We start from the raw sequence: 17155 nt of genomic DNA, 5'->3' as shown, positions 1-17155 counted from the left end.
GGCGCCCGCCACCTCGCCCGGCTAGTTTTTTGTATTTTTTAGTAGAAACAGGGTTTCACCGTGTTAGCCAGGCTGGTCTCAAACTCCTGACCTGGTGATCCACCCGTCTCGGCCTCCCAAAGTGCTGGGATTACAGGCTTGAGCCACCGCGCCCGGCCTCAATAATGATTTTTAAAATTATATTAATAATTAACATTAAGTAAGCACTGTGGCAAGCACTGTATCTACATTGTTTAATTCACCAGGCACTTTAGGAGAAAAGTACTTTTATTACCCCCATTTTACAATAACTGAGAGAAAGAGAAATTAATTTGATCTAAGGTCAAATTTGGTCTAAGACTAACTAGTGTGGGGCAGAGCTTTTTCTCCAGCCTTTGGGCTTCAGACCTGGGCTCTTCACCACCACAGATGAACAAGTGGATGAATGAGGACTTCTTTTTCTTTTTTTGTCTTTTTTTTTTTTTTCCTTTTTGTGGAGAACGGGGTCTCGCTATATTACCCAGGCAGGTCTCGAACTCCTGGGCTCAAGCTATCCTACCGCCTCTGCCTCCCTGAGAGCTGGGATTCCAGGCGTGAGCCACCGCGCCCGGCAAGGACTTCTTTTTCATTCCGTGGCTGAAGAAGTGACATGGAAGACTCTACCATTCAGTTTACAGATACAATTATGTATCTATAATACATAATACATAATTATGTATCTGTAATAGTTACATAAAATTACAGTAAGTCCTAACTCACCGATATTTCTAACTTCTGAATCATCTTTTCTTCTTCTTTCTTGCAATCCTAAAACCGTCAGAGAAACTGTTTTGAACTCTTATATTGAAGTGTAACCCATCCAAGCACTGGGTGTTTTATGGGAAAGAGAATGAACCTTTTGTTTGGTTCTTACTTCTTACCACCCACTCATTTGTAAATATACAAATATGAAGCACCTACTGTGTGCTAGGTATCTTTTTTTAGGCACTAGAGAGACAGAAGTAAACAACAACAAAAAAGTAGTGAGACCTTTACATATACTAGTTCTCCTGCTTCTCACAATAACTGTATGAGGTAACGATGACAACAATAATAGTTAACTCTTAACAGTGCTTATCTGTGCAGGGCCCTGGGCTACCTGCTTAATTTGCATTAACTCATTACAATAAGCTTGTGGGGTAAGGGGTATGTTTTCCCCGTTTTACAGACGAGGAAACAAGACACAGAGCAGAAAGTGATTTGCTCAAGCTTGGAACCCAGGGAGTGTGGCTCTAATTCCCAGTCTATTAACTACAGGGCAATATTTTGTTTCTTAAGTTTCTATCTTCATATCACAACTTTTAGGTGGTGGAATCTCGTCCCCATCCAGATCGCCTGACTCCCAAATCCAGAGGTTTGCCTCTGCACCCCAGCGGCCTCGCGAAATAAATGAGAATGTCTTGGAATTTTTGCCAATACTTTCTCTTCCAAAGAACTCAAACTGATTTCCACGTAATTCCCATTGATTTGTGAAATGAACCTTCCTGGACTGTAAATTTCCCCGCAAAGACAGCGCCAGGGCCACGGGTCATTTTACACTGGCCAGGGCACCCAGCAGGTGGCGCTATGTTAGTGGCTACCAGCTGGCTGCCCCGTCCCCGGGGCTCACCGCCTCGGCCGAAAGCTTCCCGGCCCTCCCTCGCTCACTTCTCTCTCCCCCTCCCCACGGAGCCCGGGCCCACGTGACCTCAAGGCGGCCAATGGGTGAGCAGAGAGGGCGAGCTGGTCCCTGTGGCCGCCATTAAAGCGAAGGGAAAACCCGTGAATTCGGATTAAAGGGGGAAAAACACCGCCCGCTGGGCCCACAAAATGGGGGAGACTACGGCGTCCAGCCGGTGAGGCCGCAGGAGGGCAGACGTTAGGCCGGCTCGGCCCAGGGACGACACGAAGACAGAGCCACAGAATGGTCTGAGCCCGCAGACGCCGCCACCACCTCCGCCGCTGAGGAGACTCTGGGCTTAAGGACATCGCCGCTGCCGGGCCGGGGGCCTGGGCTTCTCTCCCGGTTCTCGCCCTTCCCGCCCCTGTGTGGGCGCCTCCCCGCCCGGGAGAACCTTCCAGGGCTTGGGCTCTGCCGTCTCGGACTCGTTTTTGATTATTTATTGTGTAATTTATTATTTTTCTTGTGGTAGGGGCACATATCCCCTCCGTCTCCCAGAGAAGGACGAGCGTCTGCGGGCTCCGCAGTCCGGCCCGCCAGGCGAGCGCGGCGCGGCCCTCCCGCCTCCGGCCCTCGGCCCCGGGCGGCTGGGTGCCGGCCGGGCGGCGGGGGCTGCTCGCGGCGGCGGCAGCGGCGGCGGCGGGGGGGTGGGTGGGGAGGGCGGGCGGCCCGGCGGCCTCCTCTTCCACCGCCCCCCCAACCACTACCCCCCCACGCCCTCCCCGGTGTCTGTGTTTCTCTCTCTGGTCGGAGGCGGCGGTAATGGCGGATGGTGGGTTGTGGCGCCGGCGGCGGCTGCTGTGAGGGACGATGAGTGCCTCCTTCGTGCCGAACGGGGCCAGCCTGGAAGATTGTCACTGTAACCTCTTCTGCCTGGTGAGTGCCGGGGCCGGCGGGCACCGAGGGAGGGGGGCCGCGAGGTGCGCCCTTGGGCCGTGGGGGAGGGGGCCGGGTCTGGTCCAGATGCCCGAGTCCCCGGGCGAGGCCCAGCCGGAGCCGGCGCCCTGCGAAGCTCCGCGGCCAACCCCGGGAGACTGCGTTCGCTCTCCCACGGTTCCGGGCTCTTTTTGGGGAGTGTTGGCATTTTTTCTCGTCTTCTTTCGGACTCTCCTCTTCACCGTAGTCTCGTCCTCAACTTGAGCTCCTTATCTGGCAGGACAGTAACCTTTCTCTCTCTCTTGCTTAACTGTTGCTTTTCTGCTTAATGGCCTTGTATCCCAGCTTCACACTTTCCATTATTGCCCCTGCTCCCCCCCGCCTTTATGTCTCATCCTTTTAATTTGGTTTCCCCATGTAAACAGGACCCCAGAACTTATGCCCCAGAAACCTGTCTTCGTTTTACATTTTTTTTGTATGAGTCAAACTAACGCAAGGTTAGTTTCTTCCTTGGGTGACTTAAGATCTCTCTGTAAAAACCAGTAGGTGCCATTTCATATGTTTTCTTTTTAAACTTTGAAAACAGTTTGCCATTTTTGACAATTTCTAGCCATCTTGCTTTTATTAGAACATAATTTTTTTTGTGCGAGTGAAGGGGGCTAATGGACGAGGTGCTGTGGTTTTGCACTGTTTCTATATTTATTGTGTTTTGCTTGCTTTTTCAGAATGTTTTGAGCAGGCTGCTCCCTTGTTTGATTGAATTGAAAAGTCCAGAGAAGCTGGGTGTAGGGATGACCATTGTGTAGGTTAGCGCAGGTCTGGTAACATCCAACAGTTGAGACTTTCAGAAGTACCAACTGTTGCAAATAACTTGGCCTGTGTGGGACTGTAGCTGAGCTTCATCAATGACTTTAAGTTTGGGTGACTTTATTTTTTCATTTTCTCCTTTGTGCTATGAGAAATATTAAGAGTATATGATAGGTAAGTGAGTTAAGTGGGCGGAGCACAACTAGTTGGCAAGTGTAAACTGCCAGTCATGTATCAGCAGTTTCATTTTTGGCACCTTATGCTTTGCTCCTTTAAGTTAGATTAAATTATTGCATTCCTCTTGAATTTCTTTCTGGATGCTAAATTGAGATCTTTCATACTCTATCCTCTTCTACAGTATGTTTTTCATTTCAATGTCCATTAATCAGCATCTCTTCACGTATAATAAGACATACACCAGGTTTTGTATTCTATCTTATCCAACTCAGTCTATTTTTGATACTTTTAGGATCAGGCTCTTTGAAGATAGACTAGCACAAATCTGACAGTTCTTTGTGAGCAGCTATTTGACTTTTCCGACAGGGGTATGTGTGAGGAATTAACATAGATTTTTTTCAGGACTTGTTCAGATGTCTTTTCATTAGAGACATTACTTCTGTAAATGTGGAATAAAAACCCGTGATAGGGTCTTTAATAATTGATTTTCAGTTAAACGTTTGACACCAATGAATAAATGTGACCATTTAGGACAGAGAAAAATGTACTCTGTTTGTATATTGAAGTGTGTGTGTCTGTCTATATTTAACTTCATTCAATTTCTTTTATTTCTACTTGGAGTACATATTTGCTTGCTATTCAGTGACATGGTGGTATTTATTTTTAACTGTGTTCTTCTCCCTAAAATTGTTGGTTGTTGAATTATAAAGTCATTTTTTTTTTGGTTCTAATTTGCATTCAGTAGCTCAAGCATATATTGAAAAATTGTAATGTCTTAACGAAATAGGAGACATCGTATGGAGTATTTTTGACTTTGAGTGAATATGCAATAATAAAACATCATGCTTTCTTTTCTTCAGGCTGACTTGACGGGAATTAAATGGAAAAAATATGTATGGCAAGGCCCAACTTCTGCCCCTATTCTGTTTCCTGTGACAGAAGAAGACCCCATTTTGAGCAGTTTTAGTCGCTGCCTTAAGGCAGATGTACTTGGTGTTTGGCGGCGAGATCAAAGACCTGGAAGAAGAGAATTGTGGATATTTTGGTGGGGTGAAGACCCCAATTTTGCTGACCTTATTCACCATGACTTATCAGGTGAAAGAAACTTTCCATTTCTAATTAATGATACAGCAACATTGTATACTTCTCCCAGAATATCATTTGTATTACAAAGTAAGTTTGTTTTTGTGGGACACTTAGGTAGGAGGCCAGATAAAAATTGAGCTTCATGTTTTATTTCACCATGATTATTTTATTTTACTCAAATTATCCATGTTATAGCTGGGTTTTTTAGGCTTGAATGACTTTCTCCTTTTACCACCTCTCTTCTTAATTTCTCACGGGTAGTTAGGGTCCAAGGAAGGCATGCCACATTAATCTCAAAAAATGGAATCAGGAAACAGAGTTCCTAACAAAGTCATGTAATAGTTTTGAAGCCAGATGTAACTTTTGAGTCACTTCAGCCACTGTCAAAGTTGAGTCTTTTGCATTAAATGGGCCGATGATTCTAAAAGTACTGGAAATGTAACTATTCTTGTGTTTGTGTGTGTGTGTGCGCGCGCGTGTTTTTAAGGTATGTAAGTATTTTGTTATTGTCATTTGTGCTGTTTGATTAACATATGAAGGCATATGTTAATTTAGTTATTTTTGGAAAGTGACTCATATACTGTTCTGTCACATACTCAATAAGAGACAAGTGCCAACTTGTTTAGCTTTTATAGGACATGGGATCATAATCTAAAAGGTTACACAAACAATTTTATTATGAGCAAATCAATGTGATTACTTCCTTATTTTCTTGACTTTTAGGACCAAATGCTACTTTAGAAAGAGAAACTATAGCTTTTCATAATAATTACTGAAGCTTTAAACTGTCAAAGTCAGTATTTACTGAATCTTAGATAATAGGAATGTAAATGATTGGTTGTATGCTATAAGGTTCCGAAAACTTCAGTAAGATAGTTTGATAATGATTTTTGATAGATAAATTTAGGATTTCTAGATAATTTTTTTAAAGTTCTTGTTTGAAATTGAGTACTCTGAAGTTTTGTTATTGTCCCTATGACCTATAGGATCTATTTTATTTCTGGATAGAATGTATTCTAGGTGTCTGTATCTTGAACTGGTACTTAGTAAGACCAACATTTATGTAGGAATGTACGTGTTACATTTGTATGTTTTGATAATTGCTTTTCACATTCTAATGAACATACTCTCCCGTGATAATTACTATTTTTGAGAGTGATTGCATTTCTTTAAGAAAGCTTTCCAGCTTTTGTAGTTTTTCTAATGAGATGCCTGCTGCAGAGTCTAGTCCTTAGTTCTTTGTATTTAATGTAGTTCTAAATGTATAAAATGATGTGTGTATGTATATACATACACGTATACATGATGTATGTATATATAGTAGTTTTAGCAAGATAATGCTTTCTAATCATGCCAAAAGCTCCATTTTCTTTCATTGACTTGGATATAGTATTGAGTTATTTTAATCATTAAGTGGTCATAAAAATCACCTTACTAGAATGTTTGGAGACTATCTAACATTGTTGAAAAACTATAAACTATTGATAAAATATATTTGTTGATAAAACATAATTATCAATAAAACTATAATGCTGACTTAAGGGCTTTGGTCTTAATAAAGTTGGCAGAGCATCTAAACAGACTAAACAGATCTTTCTTAAAGATTCCATGAAATACACTTTGTAGAATCAAAGATAATTTTAAGAGATATATAATATTTAATTTTTTTTTCTTTTTAAGTAGAGATGGGGTCTTGCTATGTTGACCAGGCTGGTCTTGAACTCATGAACTGAAGTGATCCTTCCATCTTAACCTCCCAAAGTGCTGGGATTACAAGTGTGAGCCCCTGCACCTGGCCTAGTTTTACCATAATAGAAATAATATTGTGAAAGTTAAAAGACTATTAAAGTTAGATGTGAGCTGCTTTGATGTATATTGTTAAAAGTCAGTTTTTTCTTCTAGGTTTCATGTTACCAGTCAGATATGTTTTCTCCACTGAAACTAGGTTACAGTCTTAAACGTTTTTCTCTAGTTTAGCTTTGATTTTTAGCATAATTTTCAAAAATCATAGTTACTTGTACCTTTAAAATAGAGAGTGATCAGCTGGACGCGGTGGCTCACGCCTGTAGTCCCAGAACTTTGGGAGGCTGAGGCAGGCAGATCGCAGGGTCAGGAGATAGAGACCATCCTGACCAACATGGTGAAACCCTGCCTCTACTAAAAATACAAAAATTAGCTGGGCATGGTGGCACGTGCCTGTAGTCCCAGCTACTTGGGAGGCCGAGGCAGGAGATACGCTTGATCCCGGCAGGCGGAGGTTGCAGTGAGCTGAGATCTCGCCACTGCACTCCAGCCTGAGCAACACAGTAAGACTGTCTCAAAAAAAAAAAAAAAAAAAGATAGTGATCCTGAACGTGAATGAAAGTAATTTTGGGGGGAGGTTGGGTGTTTTTTTGTTTTTTTTGTTTTTTTTTGGAAACAGAGTCTCTGTTACCAAGGTTGGAGTGCAGTGGCGCGATCTTGGCTCACTGTAGGCTCCGCCTCCTGGGTTCATGCCATTCTCCTGCCTCAGCCTCCTGAGTATCTGGGACTACAGGCGCCCGCCACCACGCCCGGCTAATTTTTTGTATTTTTGGTAGAGATGGGGTTTCATGGTGTTCCCCAGACTGGTCTCAAACTCCTGAGCGCAGTCTGTCCACCCGCCTCGGCCTCCCAAAGTGGTAGGATTACAGGCGTGAGCCACCACGCCAGGCGTAAATAACTTTTAAAAATTTATTAAAGTGAAGTGATTGAAATAGTAAACTGAAATACAATTAGGAGTGGTATGTGATCGTATTTATTGTTCCAAAGCTTGTCCTGTACTGTTTTAGTTTGCATAGTCAGTGGTATTTATATGTTTTAGCTTTTTTTTTTTAATAAAACCTGTTATTAAGAATGTTGTTACTTAAATCAGACGTATCTTAAAGAATAATAAGATCTTTTCAGATGGAATATATTTGTCTTGCCCTTTTCTTTGCTCTGGGGACAGCGTCTGCCTCCCTCTTGGGGTAATTAGTCTGCCTCTGTCTCTCTAGCTAACCCCTTTTTCATTTCTTCCCATCTGTGGCACTTTATTTCCTTCTTTTAAGCTCCCCTGAGAAGAGAGCAGCTGGACAGTACAGGGTAGCATCAGCTGGTGGAGGCAGTCCTGAGTTCCAAGTGGAGGTGTAGCACTGAGGAAAGGGGTACCGGAAGGACCCAGGTGGTAACTAAAAAGCTGGTTAATTTAGCTTGAGCCTGCTCTTCACAGACAGTGTCCTTCTGTTTGGGTCAGCACACACCACATCTTGTTACTGAAGTGTTTTTGATTATGGTGATAATATTGCCCTCGTTTTTCTTGGTAGTGGGGGAAGAGGGAAATATTTCTTTTTCCAAAGATTAGAATTCTGTTTTTCTTAACTGGAATATTCAATAACAGAAATACAGAATTGCCTTTGTTTAACCTCCTTAGCTCCTTTGTGTCATGCAGTGTATTTTAAAAAATTAACTAATGAACCAATATTGATACTTTATTATTAACTAAAGTATATATTTGGATTTCTTTTATTGTTTTTTGCCTAATATCCTTTTTCTTTCCTAGGATCTCATCTAAGATACCCATATTATATTTAATTGTCATGTCTCTTTAGGCTTTGCTAGACTATGACAGTTTCTTAGACTTTCCTTGGTTTTGATGATTTCGACAGTTATGAAGAGTCTGCTCAGATTCCATAGTGCATTTTAAATTTCAGTCTCTCTTATGTCACTTAGCATTTGTTTGGGTTACCTTCCTTTCAAGTTTAGCTGATGTGTAGAAATAGAATGTAAACTTATATTGCTAACTGGTAGAGATCCATTACAGCAAATCAAATCTGATTTAATACATACTTTAAACCCTCAGTTACTCATTTTGTAGCAGTAAGTCAATACTGTTGAGCAAAGTAATTTGCAGAAGCCGGGTGATTTTTGGATCAGGATTTGTGCTAACTAGTATTAGCCTAACTATAATATTTGGAAAGATACTTGTTCAGAAAAAAACTCCTGAATTCCAAAGCCAAACATAGATGATTTTCTTACTTTTTGTTTTATCCTCTATAGGATAATGATTAGTTGAATCGGTGTGGATATGTTTTGATACAAAAAGATTAGAGAATAAAACTCCTTTGGGGTTACAGCTTTTTTCTTTCTTTTTTTTTTTTTTTTTTTTTTTTGAGATGAAGTCTTGCTCTGTCGCCCAGGCTGGAGTATAGTGGGGCAATCTTGGCTCACTGCAACCTCTGCCTTCCAGGTTCAAGCGATTCTTTTGCTTCATCCTCCTGAGTTGCTGGGACTACAGGCATGTGCCTCCATACCCGGCTAATTTTTGTATTTTTAGTAGAGATTTTAGTGGGCGTTTTGCCATGTTGGCCAGGCTGGTCTGGAACTCCTGGCCTCAGGTGATCTGCCTGCCTCAGCCTCCAAAAGTGCTGGGATTACAGGCGTGAGCCACCATGCCCAGCCCCTTTTTTAAAAAAATTAAATTTTGTAGTTTGTTTATGGTTGTGTGATAGTGGGTGAAAGAGGTATGAAATGGGTGATGGGAAAATCTTAGCTCAGTCCCTCTGGTCAAAAATCTCTATAGTGGGTAGGACTGGTACTTTTAAGTGTACTGTTAATTTGCTTCAGAGCAAGGTTGTTTCATTTTCATTAATGTGTTCTTGAAGGAGAGTTTTCTACGTATTTTTATTCTGTGTTCTAACGTTTTTGGAATTCGATTGCTGTCATCATTGATTTTTATTCTTTCCCTTTAAATAAAAATAAAAGCAAAAACTGCGTCCTCTCCCGTTTGTCATCTTAAAAAAATCATAGCAAGTTAGACTGTGATGAGAGTCTTTGAGAAAACTGATACCTTGTGAACTAAAAAAACTCAGGGCTAAAAATATTTCTTCTTTTTCCTGGCTCCTGAGGTCTGTAAAGTAGATTTTAGTAACATGTTCAGATAGTTTTATTATACCAGAATTTTATCATAATGAATAGTGCTCAAACTAAGTGGACTATTGTTCTGTATTTAATTTTGGATGTTTTTATTGAAGGATATTAACTATAGTGGACTTTAACCTTAAATGACAGATGTTAATCGGATTGACAGATAGATAAACAGCCAAGCATAGGAATCTAGTCCCAGCCAAACTAAAAACATTGTTTTGTGCCCCAGGTAATCTAAAGAGAGTAATTCATTTCTACTGTTGTAAAATTAACTTGTGATGTGGTCTGACTCTTCAAATTGGCTAGTCTTCTAGGTGACAACTTCATTTGCTGCATACTGTTCTTTTTGATCAAGTGTACTTTCTAAGTTTTCAAGTCAAACATAACATACTACGCTGTTCTTAAATCAGTTTTTCAAGTTTTGCCATGGATAATGATGCAGCCAACTTAAGGCGCTCAGTATATTTGTTGAATGTGTTGGTTATTAATGATTATTCATTAGAAACACTGATCTAGCATTTAAACATTTCTCTTTATTTCAGGAACTACATGGAATTTTCTACCATGTTAATTTTTGAGCCATTCATTAGCATATGTTACATTTTAATAGTTTAGCAAAATTATACAGGAGAAGATTCGTTTTTTACCACTGTGGATATATTTAAAGATGCCAGTTTTGAGAAAAATGTTGAGTGCACGGTGTATTTGCTTTTTTGGTTGTGATTTTTTTTTCCCTTTTTTTTTTTTTTTGTGACGGAGTCTGGCTCTGTCGCCCAGGCTGGAGGGCAGTGGCCGGATCTCAGCTCACTGCAAGCTCCGCCTCTCGGGTTTACGCTGCCTCAGCCTCCCGAGTAGCTGGGACTACAGGCGCCCACCACGTCGCCCGGCTAGTTTTTGTATTTTTTTTTTTAGTAGAGACAGGGTTTCAACGTGTTAGCCAGGATGGTCTCGATCTCCTGACCTCGTGATCCGCCCATCTCGGCCTCCCAAAGTGCTGGGATTACAGACTTGAGCCACGGCGCCCGGCCTTTTTTCCCCTATTGATAGATAATTATTTTGATGACTTATCACATGCTTTGGCACTACTGTATTCTGTATCTTCAGGAAGAAAATATGGTAATCAAATTTAGCATTTGTGTTTTCTTCCAATAAATCATCCATGAAAATTTCAAGAAACACTGATGATTAAGAATTGTAATGCTAATGGTAATAGAAAAGTACTAAGAATGCAGAGTTGAAAACTTTGTTTTCTCTGGACATAGAGCTACAAGAGGAGGAATTTTTTTTTTTTTTTTTTTTTGGTAGAGATGGAGGTCTCACTTTATCACTCAGCCTGCAGTGCTTAATCATAGCTCATTGCAGCCTCCAACTCCTGGACTCAAGCAATCCTCCCACCTCAGCTTCCCCAGCAGCTGGGCCTACAGGCAGGTGCTACTATGCCCCACTAACTAAAAAAAGTTTTTTGGAGTCAGGGTCTTTCTGTGTTGCCAGGCTAGTCTTGAACTCCTAGCTTCAAGTGATCCTTCTGTCTTAGCTTCCCAAGTAGTTGGAATTACAGGCATGAGTCATTGTACCTGGCTAGAGGAGGAAAATATTTAAATGGATTAAGCAGACTTTTTCTGTTAGGCTCTGGTTAAGTTCAGAAGAGCTAGGTGTTCCCTTCTCCTTCCCCTCCCTATTATAATGCTGGTGTTGAGATTCGATAACTTGTTTCAATTAGTGTAAATAGTGCATATCACTATGCCTTGGGTGGGTTGGTTGTACCATTTCACTTTTCATATCTGAATACAACATGTAGAGAGTACTTTTATTAAGGTTATTAGATTGTCAGGATATTAGAAGCTTGGCTCCGTAGGCTTCTTGTTTCTAAGTGATTCCCAAGAAAACCAAAAACCTTCAGACTTTTTATTGAGCATTATTAAGACTTATTCTCATTTTTCTCAGCAACAAAATATGAAATTATATTACTTTAGTGTAATGGTTGCTTAGTTGCTTGCCATATAGATGAAGATATACTTCAGAGATATGTTGGGTTTAGAAAACCTCAACAGGTGGTCTCTACTTGTTTGTTTTATGCATAGCTCCCATTTAGTGTTAATGAGAATTTTGGGCATTGGGGACATAAGATGCTCACGCCCTTTGAAAGCATTAGAATAATGAGGAAGACTACTTTTCTAAACCACATTCAATATTCCTTTTTTTTTTTTTTTTTTTTGAGATGGAGTCTTGCTCTGTCACCAGGCTGGAATGCAGTGGCAGGATCTTGGTTCACTGCAACCTCTGCCACCCAGTTCAAGTGATTCTCCTGCCTCAGCCTCCCGGAGAGCTGGGACTACGGGTGCATGCCACCTCGCCCAGCTAAGTTTTGTATTTTCAGTAGAGATGGGGTTTCGGTATGTTGGCCATGCTGGTCTTGAACTCCTGACCTCAGATGATCCGCCTGCCTCGGCCTCGCAAAGTGCTGGGATTATAGGCATGAGCCACTGCGCATGGCCTCACATTAAATATTCTTAATTCATTTAACTGCAGGTTTAATTGAAATAGATTTTACAAAATCATACAATTTTCAGAATTTTATGTGAAAATTTATAAATTATTGTGTTTTAGCTTTTACTATTGCAAAGTTTTTTGTTTTGTTTTTTTTTTTTTTGAGTCAGAGTCTCGCTATGTTGCCCCCACAATGGAGTGCAGTGGCGTGATCTCAGCTCACTGCAACTTCCACCTTTCGGGCTCAAGTGATTCTCATGCCTCAGCCCCTTGAGTAGCTGGGACTACAGCTGTGCCATGCATGGCTAATTTTTATATTTTTAGTAGAGATGGAGTTTTGCCCTGTTGGCCAGGCTGGTCTCGAACTCCGGGCCTCAAGTGGTCCACTTGCCTCGGCCTCCTAAAGTGCTGGGATTACAGGCATGAGCCACCACACCTGGCCTAAGCCTCCCTGACAGCCGGCGTGAGCCACCATACTTGTCCTCAGCCTCCCGGAAAGCAGATTTTTTTATTTACTGTTTTTGGGAAGAAGGCAAAGTCATTCTCTAGTTTTAAATGAATAATTTATTCGAAGTTTATAACAACTGTACAACTTTTGATACTTATAAATGGTAACTGTGTCTTGGGTCTTTGATGCTTTAAAACTTAGATAGAAAAAAGATGTTGGTAGTGGCTTCTTCTGTAGAACAAGTGTTATAACCATCAGAAGGTAGTGATTTTTGAAATAAAAGGTAATAAAAATAAAAGATACTAAATTGGTTATAAAGAGGTGAAGAATTGGGAGATATTCCTAACATAATTCTGTTGGAATTAAGAACATGTATATTCTAGTAGTCATAAGTCTCATAATTTGAGGTAAAAGTCTTAATGTAGCTGTTTAATTTTGAAATGGTAGGACCTCATTAAATTGAAAGCAGATCAATTGAGAAAGATTATTTTGTCTTTTTTTTGTTATCAACTCACAAATATGCTTGTGAGCTAGACGTTTAATTAATTAAAGTGAAGTCACTGTGTGCCACTTCTCTATTCTCCTAGTCTAATATTTTCTTTAATAAAGTGAAACCTTTGGGCAGGCGCCGTGGCTCAAGACTGTAATCCCAGCACTTTGGGAGGCCGAGACGGGTGGATCACGAGGTCAGGAGATCGAGACCATCCTGGCTAACACGGTGAAACCCCGTCTCTACTAAAAATTACAAAAAACTAGCCGGGCGAGGTGGCGGGCGCCTGTAGTCCCAGCTACTCGGGAGGCTGAGGCAGGAGAATGGCATAAACCCGGGAGGCGGAGCTTGCAGTGAGCTGAGATCCGGCCACTGCCCTCCAGCCTGGGCGACAGAACAAGACTCCGTCTCAAAAATAAATAAGTGAAACCCATAAATGCTTTGGTTTTAAATGACAGTAGATAATGGTGTCTTTGATATAATAGAATGTCAATTTTTCATATTTAATATTTATGATTAATATTAGACTTAAAAAATTCTTCTATTCGAATTCTGATATATTGTCATTTTCTAAAGCTTATTCCACTTTTTTTCCCCTAAGCTTACCTTATTTGTTTTTGAGACTGAATCTCACTCTGTCCCAGGCTGGAGTGCAGTGGCACGATCTTGGCTCACTGTAACCTCTCCCTCTCGGGTGATTCTCCCACCTCAGCCTCCCAGGTAGCTGGGATTACAGGGCTGCCCTATGACGCCTGGCTAATTTTTGTATTTTTAGTAGAGATGGGGTTTCACCATGTTGGCAAGGCTGGTCTTGAACTCCTGACCTCAGGTGATCCGCCCACCTCAGCCTCCCAAAGTGCTGGGATTACAGGCGTGAGCAACTGCGCCCAGCCTAAAGCTTATTTAAAATGAAATAAAATAAAATAAAATAAAATTAGTTGCTTTGAAAGACTTGACTATCATTTAGGAAAAAAACATAAAATCAACTTTAATCTTTGCAGTAGCACAGAATTTCTAGTGCAGTTGAAGTCTACTGTCATGCTTTTTAATTACTGTTTGTTCTGCCCATTTGTTGTATAAGTTGTGCATATAAACCATGTGTAATTCTTAATACATGCCTTTGCTTTTATTCGAAAGCTCATATTGTGTCTATTTTTCTGTGGGTATAGCGTATGCATGTTTGGTGTTGAATTGAGAAAGGTTTGTCTTTTATTTTTACTTTAAACATTGAACACAGATAACCCATATTTATAAAATGTTTATAAAGGTATATAGTCTATAGAAAGAGAGTTAATTATATTTAGACTAAGCAATTTAAAATCTTGTAATGAAAGTTAAAATGCTGAAGCAGTATCATCATTTGTAGCACGATTTATTGAATGCTTTGTGACAGATATGAAATGGATAGAGTATGAAAAAAAATTTTTCTGACCTACATCCAGACTTATCTCAAAATGACTGTGTTAATGTTTTTTTGGTAAATTAACTTGAAGTGATTAATAGATTTGCTGGCAAAATTGAAGCTGTATAGTTAGTGAAGATAGCTATAATTTTATATGACAGAAGTGCCATTTACAATTTAAGTCTTTAAATTTTTAAATTTCTCCCCCAAGTAAAGGATCCTATACTGAATAATAATCATGGGAATAATTTGGTTGAAATGAGACCTAAGGTGGCTGATAGTGCACTGCTTGTTAGGCTCTGTGCCAACAGCTTCCTTTTTATTCATCACTTAGTGTTACAGTGGAGTCATGGATTAGAATGCTGATGGACATGAAATGTTTTGACTTCAATTATTAACTGGCTAATTTTTTTGGCAGGTTGAGTGATTGGGGGAATTAGGACAAAGTAACAAGTGAGCCAGCTTAGAAATTGGCATCATAGGTATAGAGTGCGTTTAATATTTTCCATGTTATGCAAACAAGCGTCCTTTTCATTAATACAGGAACCAATTCAGTATGTTCATGATGTCATTGAATTTTATAAGGTGGAAAAATACTTTTCAGGTAATTTAATAGAATATATGGCACTTAGACCTTTTATTCTTTATGGAATAACTTTGAAACCTGCTAATGTCTAGAGATACATTGAAGTGATTGTAGCTTAATATTCTGGAATAAGCTAGTGTTGATAAGTATAGAGTTTAAACTGTAACCTTTTTTACTTGGCTCTGAATAGATTATAGTGCTACTATTTTACTTACTGTTTCCTTCGTTTCTCCTTTAGAAGAAGAAGATGGAGTGTGGGAGAATGGACTTTCCTATGAATGCCGTACTCTGCTTTTCAAAGCAGTTCACAATCTATTGGAACGGTGTTTAATGAACAGGAATTTTGTACGTATTGGCAAGTGGTTTGTAAAGCCTTATGAAAAAGATGAAAAACCTATAAATAAAAGGTAAGCTATCTTAAATTCTGATGTGATATTTCTTTAGATTTGTTCCTTTTTGTATCTTTACAGAGAATGTGGGATAAAACAAGCTAATATCATACAGACATATTCAGGAGGTTATCAGTGACAAAATACTAGATATAGTCAGGTTTTTTGTTTTTTTTAACCACTTTACACACTTCCCTTTACACTCTTTAAGAATTTTCTTACAGTAGGAATAAGCTGTATTTTAATACAGTGGCCTAAATTTTGATTTGGGATGATAGACAAAATATGGGATGAAAGCAGATCCTTAGGCATGGAAGTGTATGCCCAGCACTCTGATATTAAAGTTAAGTAACATTAACACCTGTTAAAGATAGTGATCTGTGAGTATGTTTTGGATTAAGTTAACCCTTCTTATTCCCAGTCTCTCAATTCCCTTTAATTAAAGTAATTTAAATTTGTGTTTTCTGTATAAGACCATTTACTCTTTGAGAGCTTATAATTTTCTTGAGCAATGAATTAAGCAATTTATGACACTAATTATTAGAGTAGTTGCAGATAGAGGCACAGAAGACTTATGATAGATACCTCCTTCTCCTGTGCAATTAAAACCTTCAGGTTACTACGCTTCTCTGTGATTTAGATAATATAAGGCATAGTCTGTCAGAAGATTTAAGTTCCCAGCAGTCACTGAGTTAGTGAGACTTCAAGAGAGGTGAACCAGTGGCAAGTAAGATGGGATGTGGGGAAGAGAAAATTAAAGGGAACTTACTAATTTTTCCTGAAAGGTGTAAGAGGATGTGAAGTGAACATTTGGTTGAGATTGTAATCATTTTGAGGTCTTTCATGTCATATATGCGCATCTTTTTTCATGTGCACCTGGAGGTTTTTTTTTTTTTCTTCTTGAAACTTTTTAGTTTTAGTAGACTGGATGAGTAGATAAGCCTGGATAAATAAAGGTGCTTTCATTTTTTTTCCTCTTTGAAAATTAACGTAAACCTTTATTGTTAACAAAATACTTGTATAAGTTTGGAATGCATTCAGCTGAAAATGGCAGAAAAACATTAACTAGTTGGCTTATGTAGGGATTGATTTTTCTCAGTAGCAAGGAGTATGGAGGTAGATAGTTTAGTACTGGTATATCTGTTCAATAATGTCATCAAGGATTCAAGGTTCCCCAGAGTTTTCTGCTGTGCCATCTTTACATCTTCATGGTCCTCCCGTGTGTTGCACCTCCAGACCTCACGGTGAATTCCAGGCAGGAAGAGAAAGGAAGGGAGGAAGTAAGAAAGTGTGGCACCTGAGTCAGAAAGTAAATTATTTTCTGGAAACTCTAGCTGACGTATCTTTGGCCATACTAAGAGAAACATATATCTTTTATTTGGAAACAGCTGCTCTGAACAAAATGAAGTTTTTGTTAGTAAGAAGAAAGGGGTGATAGATAGATACCAAAGATCAAAGAAGTGGAAATGGATATTGGGTAGGCAGTTAGCAATATCTGCCATATACATTTATTTATTTATTTATTTTGAGACAGAGTCTCACACTGTTGCCCAGGCTGGAGTGCAGTGGTACAATCTCAGCCCACTGCAACCTCCGCTTCCCGGGTTCAAGTGATTCTCCTGCTCAGCCTCCCGAGTAATTGGGATTACAGGCGTGTGCCACTACACCCAGCTAATTTTTGTATTTTTAGTAGAGACGGGGTTTCACCATGTTAGCCAGGCTGGTCTCAAACTCCTGACCTCGTGATCTGCCTGCCTCGGCCTCCCAAAGTGCTGGGATTACAGGCATGAGCCACTGCGCCTTTTT

At 40.0% G+C, this 17155-nt stretch overlaps 1 protein-coding gene across 1 annotated transcript in view; it reads left to right on the top strand.

Moving 5' to 3' along the window:
* The first annotated feature begins 2404 nt into the window (after positions 1-2404).
* Positions 2405-17155, top strand: part of MED13 (mediator complex subunit 13) — a 123846-nt gene continuing 109095 nt past the window's right edge. The window contains exons 1-3 of the mRNA XM_025362300.1: positions 2405-2554; positions 4399-4633; positions 15199-15367. Of these exons, the coding sequence (XP_025218085.1) occupies positions 2489-2554; positions 4399-4633; positions 15199-15367 (470 nt within the window). The 5' untranslated portion in view covers positions 2405-2488. The remainder of the gene's footprint in view (positions 2555-4398; positions 4634-15198; positions 15368-17155) is intronic.

This window comes from Theropithecus gelada, chromosome 16, assembly GCF_003255815.1.
Source record: "Theropithecus gelada isolate Dixy chromosome 16, Tgel_1.0, whole genome shotgun sequence".
NCBI lineage: Eukaryota > Metazoa > Chordata > Mammalia > Primates > Cercopithecidae > Theropithecus > Theropithecus gelada.
The sequence above is the reverse complement of the archived record's forward strand: the minus strand, read 5'-3'. Positions and strand labels throughout refer to the sequence as shown.